This window comes from Panthera onca, chromosome A1, assembly GCF_046562875.1.
Source record: "Panthera onca isolate mPanOnc1 chromosome A1, mPanOnc1 haplotype 2, whole genome shotgun sequence".
Taxonomy (NCBI): Eukaryota; Metazoa; Chordata; class Mammalia; order Carnivora; family Felidae; genus Panthera; species Panthera onca.
This window is the reverse complement of record NC_138339.1, coordinates 39,229,644-39,242,687: the sequence shown is the minus strand read 5'-3', so window position 1 is coordinate 39,242,687 and position 13,044 is coordinate 39,229,644. Positions and strand designations below refer to the sequence as shown.

The following is a 13,044-nucleotide window of genomic DNA, read 5'->3' as shown; positions in this document are numbered from 1 at the left end:
CAACATGGAGGAGAAGCAATGTTTCAGCTGACAGCACGGGCTGCCAGGCATGTGAGTTAAATTGTCTTGGGCCCTCCAGCCCCAAGTGAGGTACCAGATGAGCACTCATGCAGTTCCCACCTATGCAGTCTTCAAAATCTTGAGAAACAATATAAATTATTGTTTTAACTCATTAAGTTTTGAGATGATTTGCTATGAGCAAGAGATAAGTGAAACAGGAAGGGAGGATAAAGTTTTAAACTTGGGCCTGTCCCTCCCTTCCTTCCTTCCTCCCTCCCTGCTTCCTTCCTTCCTTCCTTCCTTCCTTCCTTCCTTCCTCCCTCCCTGCTTCCTTCCTCTCTTCCCTTCCTTCCTCCCTTCTTTCTTTGGAAAATAGTAGAAACATGAAATTTAGGGACAGAGGTAGTAGGGTGGTGGGCTTGTGAAGAGTAATGAAGATTTAAACTGTCAGGGCTTACGTAGGCCAGTCATGCAGCCCCTCAGGCCAAGATAAGGTCAGGGATGTTCTGGAAGTTGTTTCTAGTGTAGTTGTAGGACAGGCCTCCAAAGACACTTCCAATTCTAAGATTCCATCATCCAAATAGAGCAAATTATTAGTGTGTAGAGGAGTTCTGACTAGTTTAGAAAATGTACCATTAAGTGGGGGAAATTTGGACAATTGATGAAAAGTGAATTCTTTTTTAATTTTTTTTATTTTTTAAAGTTCATTTTTGACAGAGAGAAAGAGCGTGCATAAACAAGCTGGGGAGGAGCAGAGAGAGATGGAGACAGAGAATGTCAGGATGTCAGCACAGAGGCTGACAGGGGCTTAAACCCCACAGACTGTGAGATAATGACCTGAGCAGAAATCAAGAGTGGGACGCATAACTGACTGAGCCTCCCAGGTGTCCCAGTGAAAAGTGAGTTCTGAACAGCATGTTAATAATAAAGTTACTGTGAACTCTTAAAACAGGAGAGAGATCATGGATAGCTCAGGAAAAAAAGGTGGAGACAGAAGAATGACGGCTTTTAAAACCAAAGTTATGAGGAAGCACAGGTGGTTGGAACACAGTGTGAAGCTGCTGCATAAACCGGAGCAGAGAGGCTCAGAGTGTAAGCAGCAGACTTTAAAGATAAGGGTCTGTGGTTTATATTTGATGTCTGAGGCAACAGAAAGCTCCTAGAGTATGGTGATCCCTGGAAATAGCAACTGGAAACATGTCCTATTGTGTATTCTGGATAAGCAAGCGCTGAGGAGTGAGAGCTCAGAAAGTGGTTGTGTAGAAGGCCAGGATTCAGACAGGGGGTGTGAAAGCTGGGATGCAGGGTGAAGAATGGGTTAGCAGGAATAGGATATAAAACAAGTTTGTGTGTTTTCCTAGGAGCTATTTGTTCTGACATCAAGCTTGCAGCTCTATTCACTACTTAATCCTAAATTAAGTCTCACTTTTCCCACGCTGTATAAAAATAACAAGATCCTAGAAAAGTATCAGCATAGTGTTTATGGAATTTCAGGAATCTCCAGCCTTCTCAATTCCCATTATCTTGCTATATTTTTTTTCTTGCATACTTATCACATTCTGACCTACCTGTTTATTAAGTTTATGATTTATGTTTTGCTCCTTCCTTCCCTAATAGAATACAACCTTTACAACAGCAGGAACTGTCATCTTATTTTGTTCACTTATATACCCTTAATGCCTATAACAGTTCCAGAAACAAAATAGCACTCAAGTGAAGTGAACAAATAAGACTGTATCAAAAGCTCTAAGAATCTGAATAAGGCAGACCTGGCAATTTATGACTCATGTAACAGGCCAAGAAGTCCTAACTGTGAAGTCTTCTCCATTTTACAGGCTGAATATTTTGCACAGGCAGAATGCCATAGATGCCTTTGCACGAGACAGGGGGCATTTCTACAGGTCAAGGTTCCAGAGAACCCTTGTTGTTACAGGACAGAAATGGCTGAAAGTCAGAAGGCTGTATGTAGTTCTACATCCTGGCCCTGACACATACTTGCTATATAAAACCTTTGGCAGTTCTTTCTCAGAGTGCCAGTTTCCTGTCTAGAAAATGAGGATGGTAACAATGATATCTGCTGAAACCCACAGGGTCAAATGTGAAGACTCAAAGCACATTGTATCATGAACTATGGATATTGTTATTTTAAATTTTAATGCAAGTTTGCTTTAGCTCATGATATTTTATTTCTATTAGATTTTTGCTTTTTTCATGGCAAATGCATTTCCATTGCAATGATCTGTGTGCAGAGTAAGAGGACTAAAATTAAAGAATGTTCTGGATCTCATTACTGACCTCTAGAGAAACACCTCGTCAACTCGAAGATCATCAAAGTGTGGGAAATAATTCTCTCTACACTCACTCTACAATGACTAATTCTAATTCTCATTCACTCATTCTAAAAGTTCACTCTATACTCTGTTCTCCATGAAAAAGATCCAATCGTAATAAAATTTAGTAACCTGAGAAATGTTTGCTATTCATACAGTCATTCTTGTCATTATGATCATTATTTTATTTATTTGAAGAGTAGCTGGTCTGTGACGTCTCTGCTCCATATTTATTTTTTTTCTCTGTAAAAGATAGTTTTCTAGAGATTGTTGTCTCATATTTACATTATTTCATGAACACTCTTTTCACCTAACTCTTTTTTGATGTCCAAGCCAAAGCAACTATCAGAGTGCCAAGTACCCACCAGGCTTTTTTTTTTTTTTAATGAATGGAGTGTTTGGTCATCTTAGAGAATGAAGTTATATAGTGGACCCATTATCTGCAGTGCTTTCAGTCATGAAAGGTGGAGGGGTGGAAATGGGGTGAGCCAAAGAAATGACAAGTTTAGCAAGGAGAAAAATTCAACTTCAGAAGATATTATAAACAATGCAAAATAAATATTATATTAAAGTTGTAAGAGAAAACGTGATAGAACCTTTGAAAAGTCTTTTTACGCTAAGCCTGAATAGGCTTTACTTAAAACACACATACAACAGAAACAACATCAATCACACGAGTTCCTTAGTAAACCTTACCTGGCATCATAGGGGAAAGGCACAAAGCCAACATATTTTGATATATATTGGATGGAGGATTGGCTAGGAAGGAGTCTTCTTCATGAAAGCCTACTTTGAGAGATAGGCCCACTGACGTCACTGAAGCCCCCACTGAAGCCACTGAGTGGTTGCTGGAACAGCAGTTAAAAGGGCTGATGCACATATTAAAAGGAATGAAGCAAAGGAGCCACAGAGTGGAAAGCCCTGAGAGCCAACATCTTGTATTTTCCCATTTGGCAGAAACTTTGCCATACTGGTGATTACCACTAAATCTGGAAAGCTTGTGCAATGCGGAGCACATTTAAGTTTCTTCTCTTCAAAGAAAATTATTAAACTAATTGTGTTCTTTGTGAATTTTTCTGAACCACATTGCAATTACTTGGATGTTTCATCTCATAATGAACAACGGCTGATCTTAATCAGAGATATAATGTGTTCTGCTACTGAGAAAACATGTGGTTTTCTGAGCCAAAGATAAAGAAGTAAATTACATGTCACGGTCAACTTCTGAAAGGTAAAGAGGGCATAAGGCTGCCTTTCCTGTTAACTGTTAATTCTTTCCAAGGATTAAAGTAAGGCTTTCACATGCACAGACTGCACTTATAATGCACCAACAAGTCTTCCTTCTTTAGGCATACTTCAACCAAGATGTCATATGGGTCAGGGTGATTTTTTTAAAAATCTGAGGTTGATGGGCTTCCAAAACCTGAGTAGTAAATATGATTTATGAAGGTGCCCACCTCCGGAGAAAAACTGAATAACAAAACTCATATTCTCCCAAATATGACATTTATTCCATAGTCCATTTCTTAAAGTAAGTATGCACCCTGTCTGATTTTATAAACGTTTACAGAATATCCAAAGATGTTTCTAAAATTTATTTCACATTACCAATGCCTGGATCCCTTTAGAACAATAGGCTACTACAATGCCATCCTTCAAGGTTTGGACATTTAGATTTTTGTAGTTTGCTTACTTTTAAATTCAGTTGGCCACACTGCTTTTGTTACTCTGGTATTTCACACCTTTTATATAAGATCATTGTAGGCATGGAATGTCAAAGTGGAATTAAATTAATTACATAATAATGTATATTATTATACATTCAAACGCTCACAAACTCTCACATGTATACTAATACATAAAGTCTAAAACTGCAAAGATTGTTATTATCAGCACTTACTTTTTAATATAGTTCTAATAAAGAAAAAAAAGCACCAGCCTAGGAGTGGAGAGACAGGAGTTCTATTTTCAGCTCAGGCCCTGAGTAGTTACATTTCCCTGTGGAAGTCACTTACAAAAAACAAAAACAAATCCTTTATTGAAGTATGGTTGACATATTAAAAGTTGTACGTACTTAATGTATACAACTTGATGAGTTTGGAGACAAGTATACACCTGTAAAACTATCACCACAGTCTATGGCATAAACGTATCCATAGCCTCCAAAAGTTTCCTCCAACCCTCTTTAGTTATTATCATTATTAGTATTTTGTGATAAGAACACTTAACCTAAGATCTACCTTCTTAGCCAATTTTTAAGTATATAATACAGTATTGTTAACTACAGGCACTATGTTGTACAGCAAATCTCTAGTATTTATTCATCTTGCATAACTGAAACTTTGTACCCTTTGACAAATACTTTGTTTTCCCCTCCTCTAAGCTCCTGGTAGCCACCATTCTACACTCGACTTCTAGGAGTCTGACCATTTTAGATTCCTCATAAAAATGAGATTATGTAGTATTTTTCCGTGTCTGGTTTATCTCACTTAGCAAAATGTCTTCCAAGTTCATCCATGTTGTCTTAAATGGCAAGATTTCCTTCTTTTTTTAAGCCTGAATAATATTCAATTGTATGTATATGACACATCTCAAAAATCTATTCATCCATCAATGGACTTTTAGATTGCTTTCAAGTCTTAATTATTGCAAATAATGCTGCAACGAACATAGGTGTGCAGATATCTTTTCAAGATCCTGATTCCATTTATTTTGTATATTTACCCAGACAGCTGGATCATAGCGTGGTTCTATTTTTAATTTTCTGAGGAACCTCTATACTATTTTCCATAGTGGCTGCAATTTACATTCCCACCAACAGTGCACAAATATTCCCTTTTCCCCACTTCCTTGCCAACACTTATCTTTTGTGTTTTTGATAACAGTCTTAAGAGAGCTATTTTTGACATTATTTTTGCATGTGTGTGTGTTTGTTTTTTCATTAATGATAACAGGGAGTTATACTAGATTAAGTTGTTCAGCCAACAAATAACCATTGAATGTATATGATGTTTAAGGCCCTATGCCAGATTCTGGGTAATGCACAGAGTTGCAAGTGGGAAGCAAAACCAGTCCTTGCTCTCTAAATATTTCCTCCAATATATTAACTTCTCCCTCTTATCTATATTCCATTTCAGTTTCCAACTACATGGACATTACTCAAACCATTTGAAACCATACTTACCAACTTCCTGATAAAACTTATTTTCCCTTTGTGTACATTTGTCTCTGAATGACTACCCATTTTCCAACCATCCAGTGTAGAAATCTTGGAATATGTTTGATTCCTCCTACACCTTCATTGGACACTTCCAAACTTCCACCAGGCTTTGATGGTTCATCTAAATTTATCTTGCCTACACTTTTCTTTCATTCCAGTTCTCTCTAACCTAGCTTGGGACCTCATCTGTTAAGCACCAGATTGCTATTCTTGCTTGCCTATAGATTCCCCAGCTTTCAGGCACTTTTTTCTCCAATCCAATTCTTTAAATGTAATATTATGTGATTTCCTAAACCAAGTTTCATAAATGGTTCTTTTTTTGCCCTTTTTAAATATAATTTATTGTCAAATTGGCTTATATACAACATCCAGCACTCATCCCAACAAGTGTCCTCCTCAACGCCCATCGTAAATGATTCTTAATGCCTGCACTTAGGTCCAAGTTTCTTCGTCTGGCTTCTAAGGTCTGCCATTGCCCTTTCCCCTCTGCTCTCCCAATGTCAGTCCTTTTTGCTTACCAACACACTCACTTCTCAAATCTATGTCCCTGCTTATGTGGCTTCCCAGATTGGAGTGGCATTGCTTCTTCTCTTATTAAAAGTTAAATCATCTTTCAAGACTCAGCTCAAGAGTCAAGAATCACTTCCTCCTTCTTTTAACTGCCATTGATTTTACAGTCTTTATTATACTGATTAGCACTATTCTTTATTTCTAATTATTAAATATGAGCCCTCTATTAGGTTATAAACTTTGTATTTGTCTTATATCTCCCATAGAATGTAGCATAAGCTAGACACATGGGATGTATTACATAAATACTTGTTGCTTGATTGGCCCATAGTTTATGCTATGGCTAAAGAAAAACTCTAAATAACCCACCAACAAACATTTGTACATAGACAAGCTATATTTCACGAAGAAAGAAAAATGTATAAGGCACGATCTCTAACCTAAAAAAAGTTAATATATTATTATTAACATTATCTCACATGTGTGTACAAAATTCTGAATGGTTTGTCTAAAATTCAATTCAGTGTAGGCTCATTCAGAAAGGCCATTAGCAACATCTCCCTCCCAAGTCCCCCGCCCCAACCTTATTTTCCTATCTACTCTGTGCACTCTTGTTTCTTTCCAAATGATGGTTTGGCTGTCTTCCTTTACTCATCTACACATTCACCTTCTTCAAAGACAAATTCATGACATCAGGTCTCCATTCAGCCTGATTTCGCATTTTCCTGTTTTTTTTATTTTACAGGTATCTTGAAAGAGATTCAAGAATTTAGAAGGCGGAAAACTCACAATAGGATGGGCTTATAATAAGGGACAGAAAGAAACTAAAGAGATCAAATGGGTGTACCATTTGATGAACTCTTTATTACTGGGGAGAAATAATGAACCTTTATTACTCTACTAAGATTCATTCAGGTAACTAAGGACTGCTGATAACACATTGCCCTAAAATCAGGGAGCCTGGACTAGATAATAGAGTAAGCTTAAGGGATTTCCTTACATCAGAACATGAAAATCAGACTTTCATTAGGTTAAAAATTTTTGAGTCTCCTTAAGTTCATTTTAAGTAAGTCGTTTAAGTCTTTAAGGCTTGTTATTTGTTATATTTCTCTTTATTTAAAAACAATTGTTAATGTTTGTTTATTTTTCAGACAGAGAGAGAGAAAGAGAGAGAGAGAGAGAGACAGAGAGAGAGACAGAGAGTCAGAGTGTGAGTGGGGGAGGGGCAGAGAGAGAGGGAGACACAGAATCTGAAGCAGGCTCCAGGCTCTGAGCTGTCAGCACAGAGCCTGATGCGGGGCTTGACAAACCCTTGACACACCTTGACAAACCCATCTCACAAACCACGAGATCATGACCTGAGATGAAGTTGGACATTTAACTAACCGAGCCACCCAGGTGCCCCTGTTATATTTCTCTTTAAAATTTATGTGACTAATAGTAATTACTGAAAAGTAACTTTCATATATATTTTATTTAAAAGTTAAGCTTTTTAAAGAAAAATGCATACTGAGTTTCAGTTTGTTATAGCTTATGTCCAAGGAGAAGCTCCGCCCGCTCACATTAATCTCTGAGAAGCAGAGCTCCTGGAATTGCAGGCATAATGCCAGCAGAATAAAATTGGTGTCTAGAGCGATGACTTTTCCCATTTAACCTTAGAAGGGGTGGGGATGGAGTGGTGAGAGTACAGTGTGGAAGGACAGAGAACATATAATTCATACTCTATTATTAGATTTCTACCTAAGATATTTGTAAGGAAAGTAGAGACTGAAATGCTTCCAAAAATTCTAGTTTGTACCTAGGATATAATATTTGTATATAGAAAATGTGAGAACTCAAGTTCTTACTATTGATCATTTTGGGGAAGTTATGATCAAATTAACTGTAAAAGATAAAGTGAAACATCAAAAATCCATATGTTTTTATTCGTGAAATATAGTAGAGTGATTGATTACTGTTTTCCTAGGAGATATAAATCCCTTCTTGTTTATTCTTTTAGTTACTAGAATAATTTAATTTACTTTAAGTTGTTAAACTGAAGCAAAGTTTAACAAATTCTTGGTCTTTTTTTCCTATAAGTTCCAATTTAAAAAAGGAACACTAAAAATTACGTTAAGTATACAGCAAAAGAGCTTTAATATTAATTTTGTGTAATTTTCAACAAGTTAAATGTGGTTTAAAAGTCATACCTAAAGTGAAATGAACTATTATCAAAGGGTTTAAAAGTGTATAAAAGAAATTCAGTAAAGTTCATTATAAACCATAAATCAAACTCAGTAGGTCAGTAAATCACCAAAAAATTAGTCCAATAATATTTTGTGATAATAACCCTTTCAATCTCATTGGGATCTCATCTGGCTCCCAATACTTGCAGCTGAATTTTAGCTATTCTAAAATGAGAACAATCAAAGAACTCTTGTCAGAATAACATAATTACAGAACAATGACTATTTTGGACAAGGACCTTCTTTGAGGTCAACACAGGCTTAGAAATCACTAACCACTTCCTTTAATATTGCCAAGGAATTTTCCTTTTTTTTCTTTTTAACTGAGTCAGTTTCCATTACCGAATGATTAAGACTGCATTTTCTACCATACATAATTCATTCTGTTGAAGTCTCATTCATAAAACAGACTGTAGCTAAATAAGATTTTCCATTATCTTAGAAGAAAATTAAAAAACAACACAACAAAATCAACCAGCTTACCATTTTCCTTCTTCATTTTCATATTGTTGAACAGTATATCCAAACATGTCTTCCACTGGGCCACTGAAGGTCATTGAATTTTTCACATCAACATTGAATGATACGCAGAAGCCTAAAACAACTTTAAGAGGGAAAAAAAAGTCCAGTTACACAGAGTTAACTAAGATTCCATCATGTTTTGAATTATGGAAGACATGATTAAAAACTGTGCTCTGATTAAAAAGAGCGATGATGTTCAAAAAAATGAGAACTGCAAGAAAGGTCTATGATATTAACTGCATTACTGACTTTAAACCAATATCATGGCTAAAGAATTCAAGTACTGACATTCGAACAAAATCCTATAGTAATTCAGTAGCTATACCATTCCCAAAGCTTGTGATTTCAGGATGTGTGAGAGAGCTGGCAGAAAGTCATGCTTATTTGTGCCTAATGGGAGTTACCGATAGCTTTCCAGTAATGAGCCCTACAGGGAATCATGGCCACTAATGAAATGTAAACAACTTCATTTTCCTGTTTTGACTACGCAAGTATCACCATTTAAATCCTCAGGACAGGAAGCTTTCTCCTTGCTGCTTCCAAAGGAAAAGCAAGCTGATTGTCTTCACCCAGAAATAGCTTCCTAAACAGGCCTGAGATTTGCTCTGCATCCCTCTCAATCAATACGCTAGAATCTCCTTAAAGTGTTGTCGGTGGTGATAAACACATAGGTTGCTGTTGATGATATATCTAAATCATATGACATAGCTAAAGAGTTTACTCAGTGCCTGGCACATATTAGATATTCAATGAGGGCTAATTCTCTTCCATTTCCTTGTAGTTCAGGTAATGAAAACACTTTACAAGTGAGACTCTCTCCTAAAAAGAGTTCTGAATGGTGCCAAATTCCATGTTTGGTACTAGTTTTTAAAGTATACTTGTGAAATCACAAAGTATTCCCCTCCTAGATGAAATTAAGGATTCTTTCCAAAGAGCACTCCCTTATAAAATTACAAAGCATCATAAGATACATTCAGAGGTGATTAAATTCACTGTCCTTTGTTAAAATCATGATATAGCTACACATATCCTGAAAAATTCTCTTTCCTTACTCATTATAAAGTCTTCCATAAATATAGTCTAAATTCAGACTCAAACTCATTCTATACTCTAATTTATTATCTTCAAATTTTAACATTATTAAGTTCTTTTTTTGCCCAGGGTTGTACCTAATTTATAGAAAATTTTGTCCTTAAAAAAAAGATATTTATATATACTTATTTATGAAAAGGATACTTATGTATACCTATTTATAAAGTTGTCCTTGATTTTTCCAACTGGAAATAATCTTTTAACTACTAAACCATTCTCTTTCATCTTTTAAATATCTCTCATGAAAATAATTATTAAATACTATTTTATTTACATTGTAATTATCTGTGTGTGGTTTTCTTCCCCTAGATTGGAAAATTCTTAAAAGCAGAGACTCTCTTACTCATCTTTCTTATCCCTTCCCCCAATCTAGCACAGTTCCTTGTACACAGATGGGCAATAACATATTTGTAGAATGAACACATTGAAGGAGAAAGTGTACCAGTTGAAGTTAGAAGTGAACTGGCAACTGCTTCATTTTAGTTCAGAAAGACTTAATGGAGATGGAAATTTTCCAGTTAGATTTTTAAAGGGAGGGAGAAAGTCAACTTGGCAGTGTGAAGAAAATATGTCCCAAGGATTTGGGAGGGTCTCTGCAAGTAGTAAGAAGCAAAATGGGACAAATATGGTTACAATATCATAGAGAGATTTGCCTGGCTGGCGTGGAAAATGCAGAAAAAGAATGGATGGGTAGCACAGGTCCATTTATGTACATTTCCTGCTCATACTTCAAGTGTGATGAAGAACAGCTGGTTACCATCTTCTGTGTAATTGCCTTTCATATATTTGAAGACAGTTTTAAACACAGTTCACTCTACTCCAGACTATTTAGTCTCCTACCTATCTCTCACTGGTTTATTTATTTTTTAAATTTTTAATAGATCATTTTTTTTTTTTCAACGTTTATTTTATTTTTGGGACAGAGAGAGACAGAGCATGAACGGGGGAGGGACAGAGAGAGAGGGAGACACAGAATCGGAAACAGGCTCCAGGCTCTGAGCCATCAGCCCAGAGCCCGACGCGGGGCTCGAACTCACGGACCGTGAGATCGTGACCTGGCTGAAGTCGGACGCTTAACCGACTGCGCCACCCAGGCGCCCCATAATAGATCATTTTTTTAAATTTTTAAATATTTATTTATATTTGAGAAAGAGAGTGAGACACAGACTCCAAGTGGGGGAGAGACAGAGACAGAGACAGAGACAGAGAGAGAGAGAGAGAGAGAGAGAGAATCTGAAGTAGACTCCAAGGCTCTGATCTGTCAGTATAGAGCCCGACGTGTGGCTTGAACTCATGAGCTGTGAGATCATGACCTGAACCTAAGTCGACTGAGCCACCCACGTGCCCTAAGATTATTTTTGATATGAGAGATACACAAAGTAGTATGTCTACAACAGGATTTCTCACCTCTAGTGTTATTGACATTTAGAGTCAGAAAATTCTTTGTTATGAAAGTGTATCCTGTGTATTGTAGCAGCATGTGTGGTCCTTGTCCACATGATGCCAGTAGTACTGCTTGCATTGTGAAGATCAAAAGTGTCTCCAGACACTGCCAAATTCCCCTGGGACCAAAATTGTCCTGGGTGAAACTCACTCTTCCGTAGATAAGGACCAGAACACCACCACCAAGAATGTTGTTGAAGATGATGGAGAAACAACTGGCCTGCAGACCAGTAGCAGTTGTATCACCCAGAGCTTGTGAGGGATCCAGAATCTCAGGTTCCACTCAGATTTCCTGAATCACTGTCTCCATCCCCACAAGATCCCCAGGAAGTCCGATTCCTGTGAAGGTTTGGGAGGAACAAGTCTGTAACATGGTACCCCTCTTTCATAATGTTGATACAGGTAACATAATTTACCTAACTTAAAAGTATTCACCATCCTTTAGACAAAAGGCGGGGGTGGGGGAGATTATCTTTAATCAGGGTCAAGTTCACCCCTCTTGAAGTATTTTTCCAGAAGTTTATTATCCTTACTGTATGTTCTCCCAAAGGTCATTCATGATACTCCTCAATATAAGACTAAGAGCTTTTGGTTTCCTTTTTAGGCCTGTTTATTCCACATGTTGTGTGGAATGTCCGGGGGTGTGTGCTGCACTTTTTTTTTTTTTTTCTTCATTTCCTGTCCTCAGAATTCTACAGGCAATTTGCCCAAAGTGATCGTAAATCAGTCTCTTTCAAGTTTGCTAAGGCACAAAGGAGCCTGAAGCACAGGAGATGACATAAAAAAAAAAAATAGTTTACATCTTGTTCTTTTGATTTAAAGGAGCACATAAACAGTGAAAGCTTCTCGTGACTTTGAGTTCGATGTTCATTTTGTTATACTAAGTTGTCTTGGAACTTTCTGTACCAGAGGTAAAGCAAAAATCATACTTATTCTCCATCAAAGCCAAAAAACAAAAACAAAAACAAAACAAAACTGAGGTGGCTTAAGCAGTCATATAAGATGAAAATGATGGGAAATAAAACAGACAATAGATGTCAAAATGAAATTCTGTTTCCATGCAGCAGCAAAAGGGGGATTTTTCCCTTAATAAGCACAACATTGCATACTTATTATGTGTTGCTCTTCACATGCTCCTTCTCATATAATTTGTCCCAGGCCCTACAATGAAATAGTGTTATTATCACCACTGTACAAATGGAGAGTCAGAGGCTCAGGATAGCGGAGAAATTTGCCCACATTTCCCCAGGATTCCCAAACATTCACCTGAATTCAATATCTACATCTTATCTCTAAAACTGAAAAGGGATAGTAGAAGGTGATGCAAAGATGGGTCTAGAAAAGAGGCTACTATTAGTTCATGTAATTACATCTCCTGAGGGGCAAAATTGGGGAAGAGGCCCTTCTAGAGTGGTCATAGCTAGGGAACTGGGGATAAGGAGAAAGCTTGGAATGAGGAGAGAAGTCATGGCTATAGAGCTCTAGATAAAGCATCATGAGGGACTTCAGTCAAAACATTCCTGTTTAGGTAGAAAAGAAATAGAAAGGCTTGCTCTCTTTCAAATATGGCTGTATGTGTTATATATCTGATATATCTAAGGACTATGAGAAGGAAGAAAGATGAGGAAGAAGATGAGATTGTTAGTTTTGAAGGGTACCTCTTGTTAAAAAAAATCATTTTGCACAATTTCTTTGCCCCAGG

At 37.0% G+C, this 13,044-nt stretch overlaps 1 protein-coding gene across 2 annotated transcripts in view; it reads right to left on the bottom strand.

Moving 5' to 3' along the window:
• The window catches only part of ITGA1 (integrin subunit alpha 1), a 165,544-nt gene that overhangs the window by 99,073 nt on the left and 53,427 nt on the right, over positions 1 to 13,044 (bottom strand). For both annotated transcript variants that reach the window (XM_060634587.2, XM_060634586.2), the window contains one exon: positions 8,769 to 8,889. In XM_060634587.2, the coding sequence (XP_060490570.2) occupies positions 8,769 to 8,889 (121 nt within the window). The remainder of the gene's footprint in view (positions 1 to 8,768; positions 8,890 to 13,044) is intronic.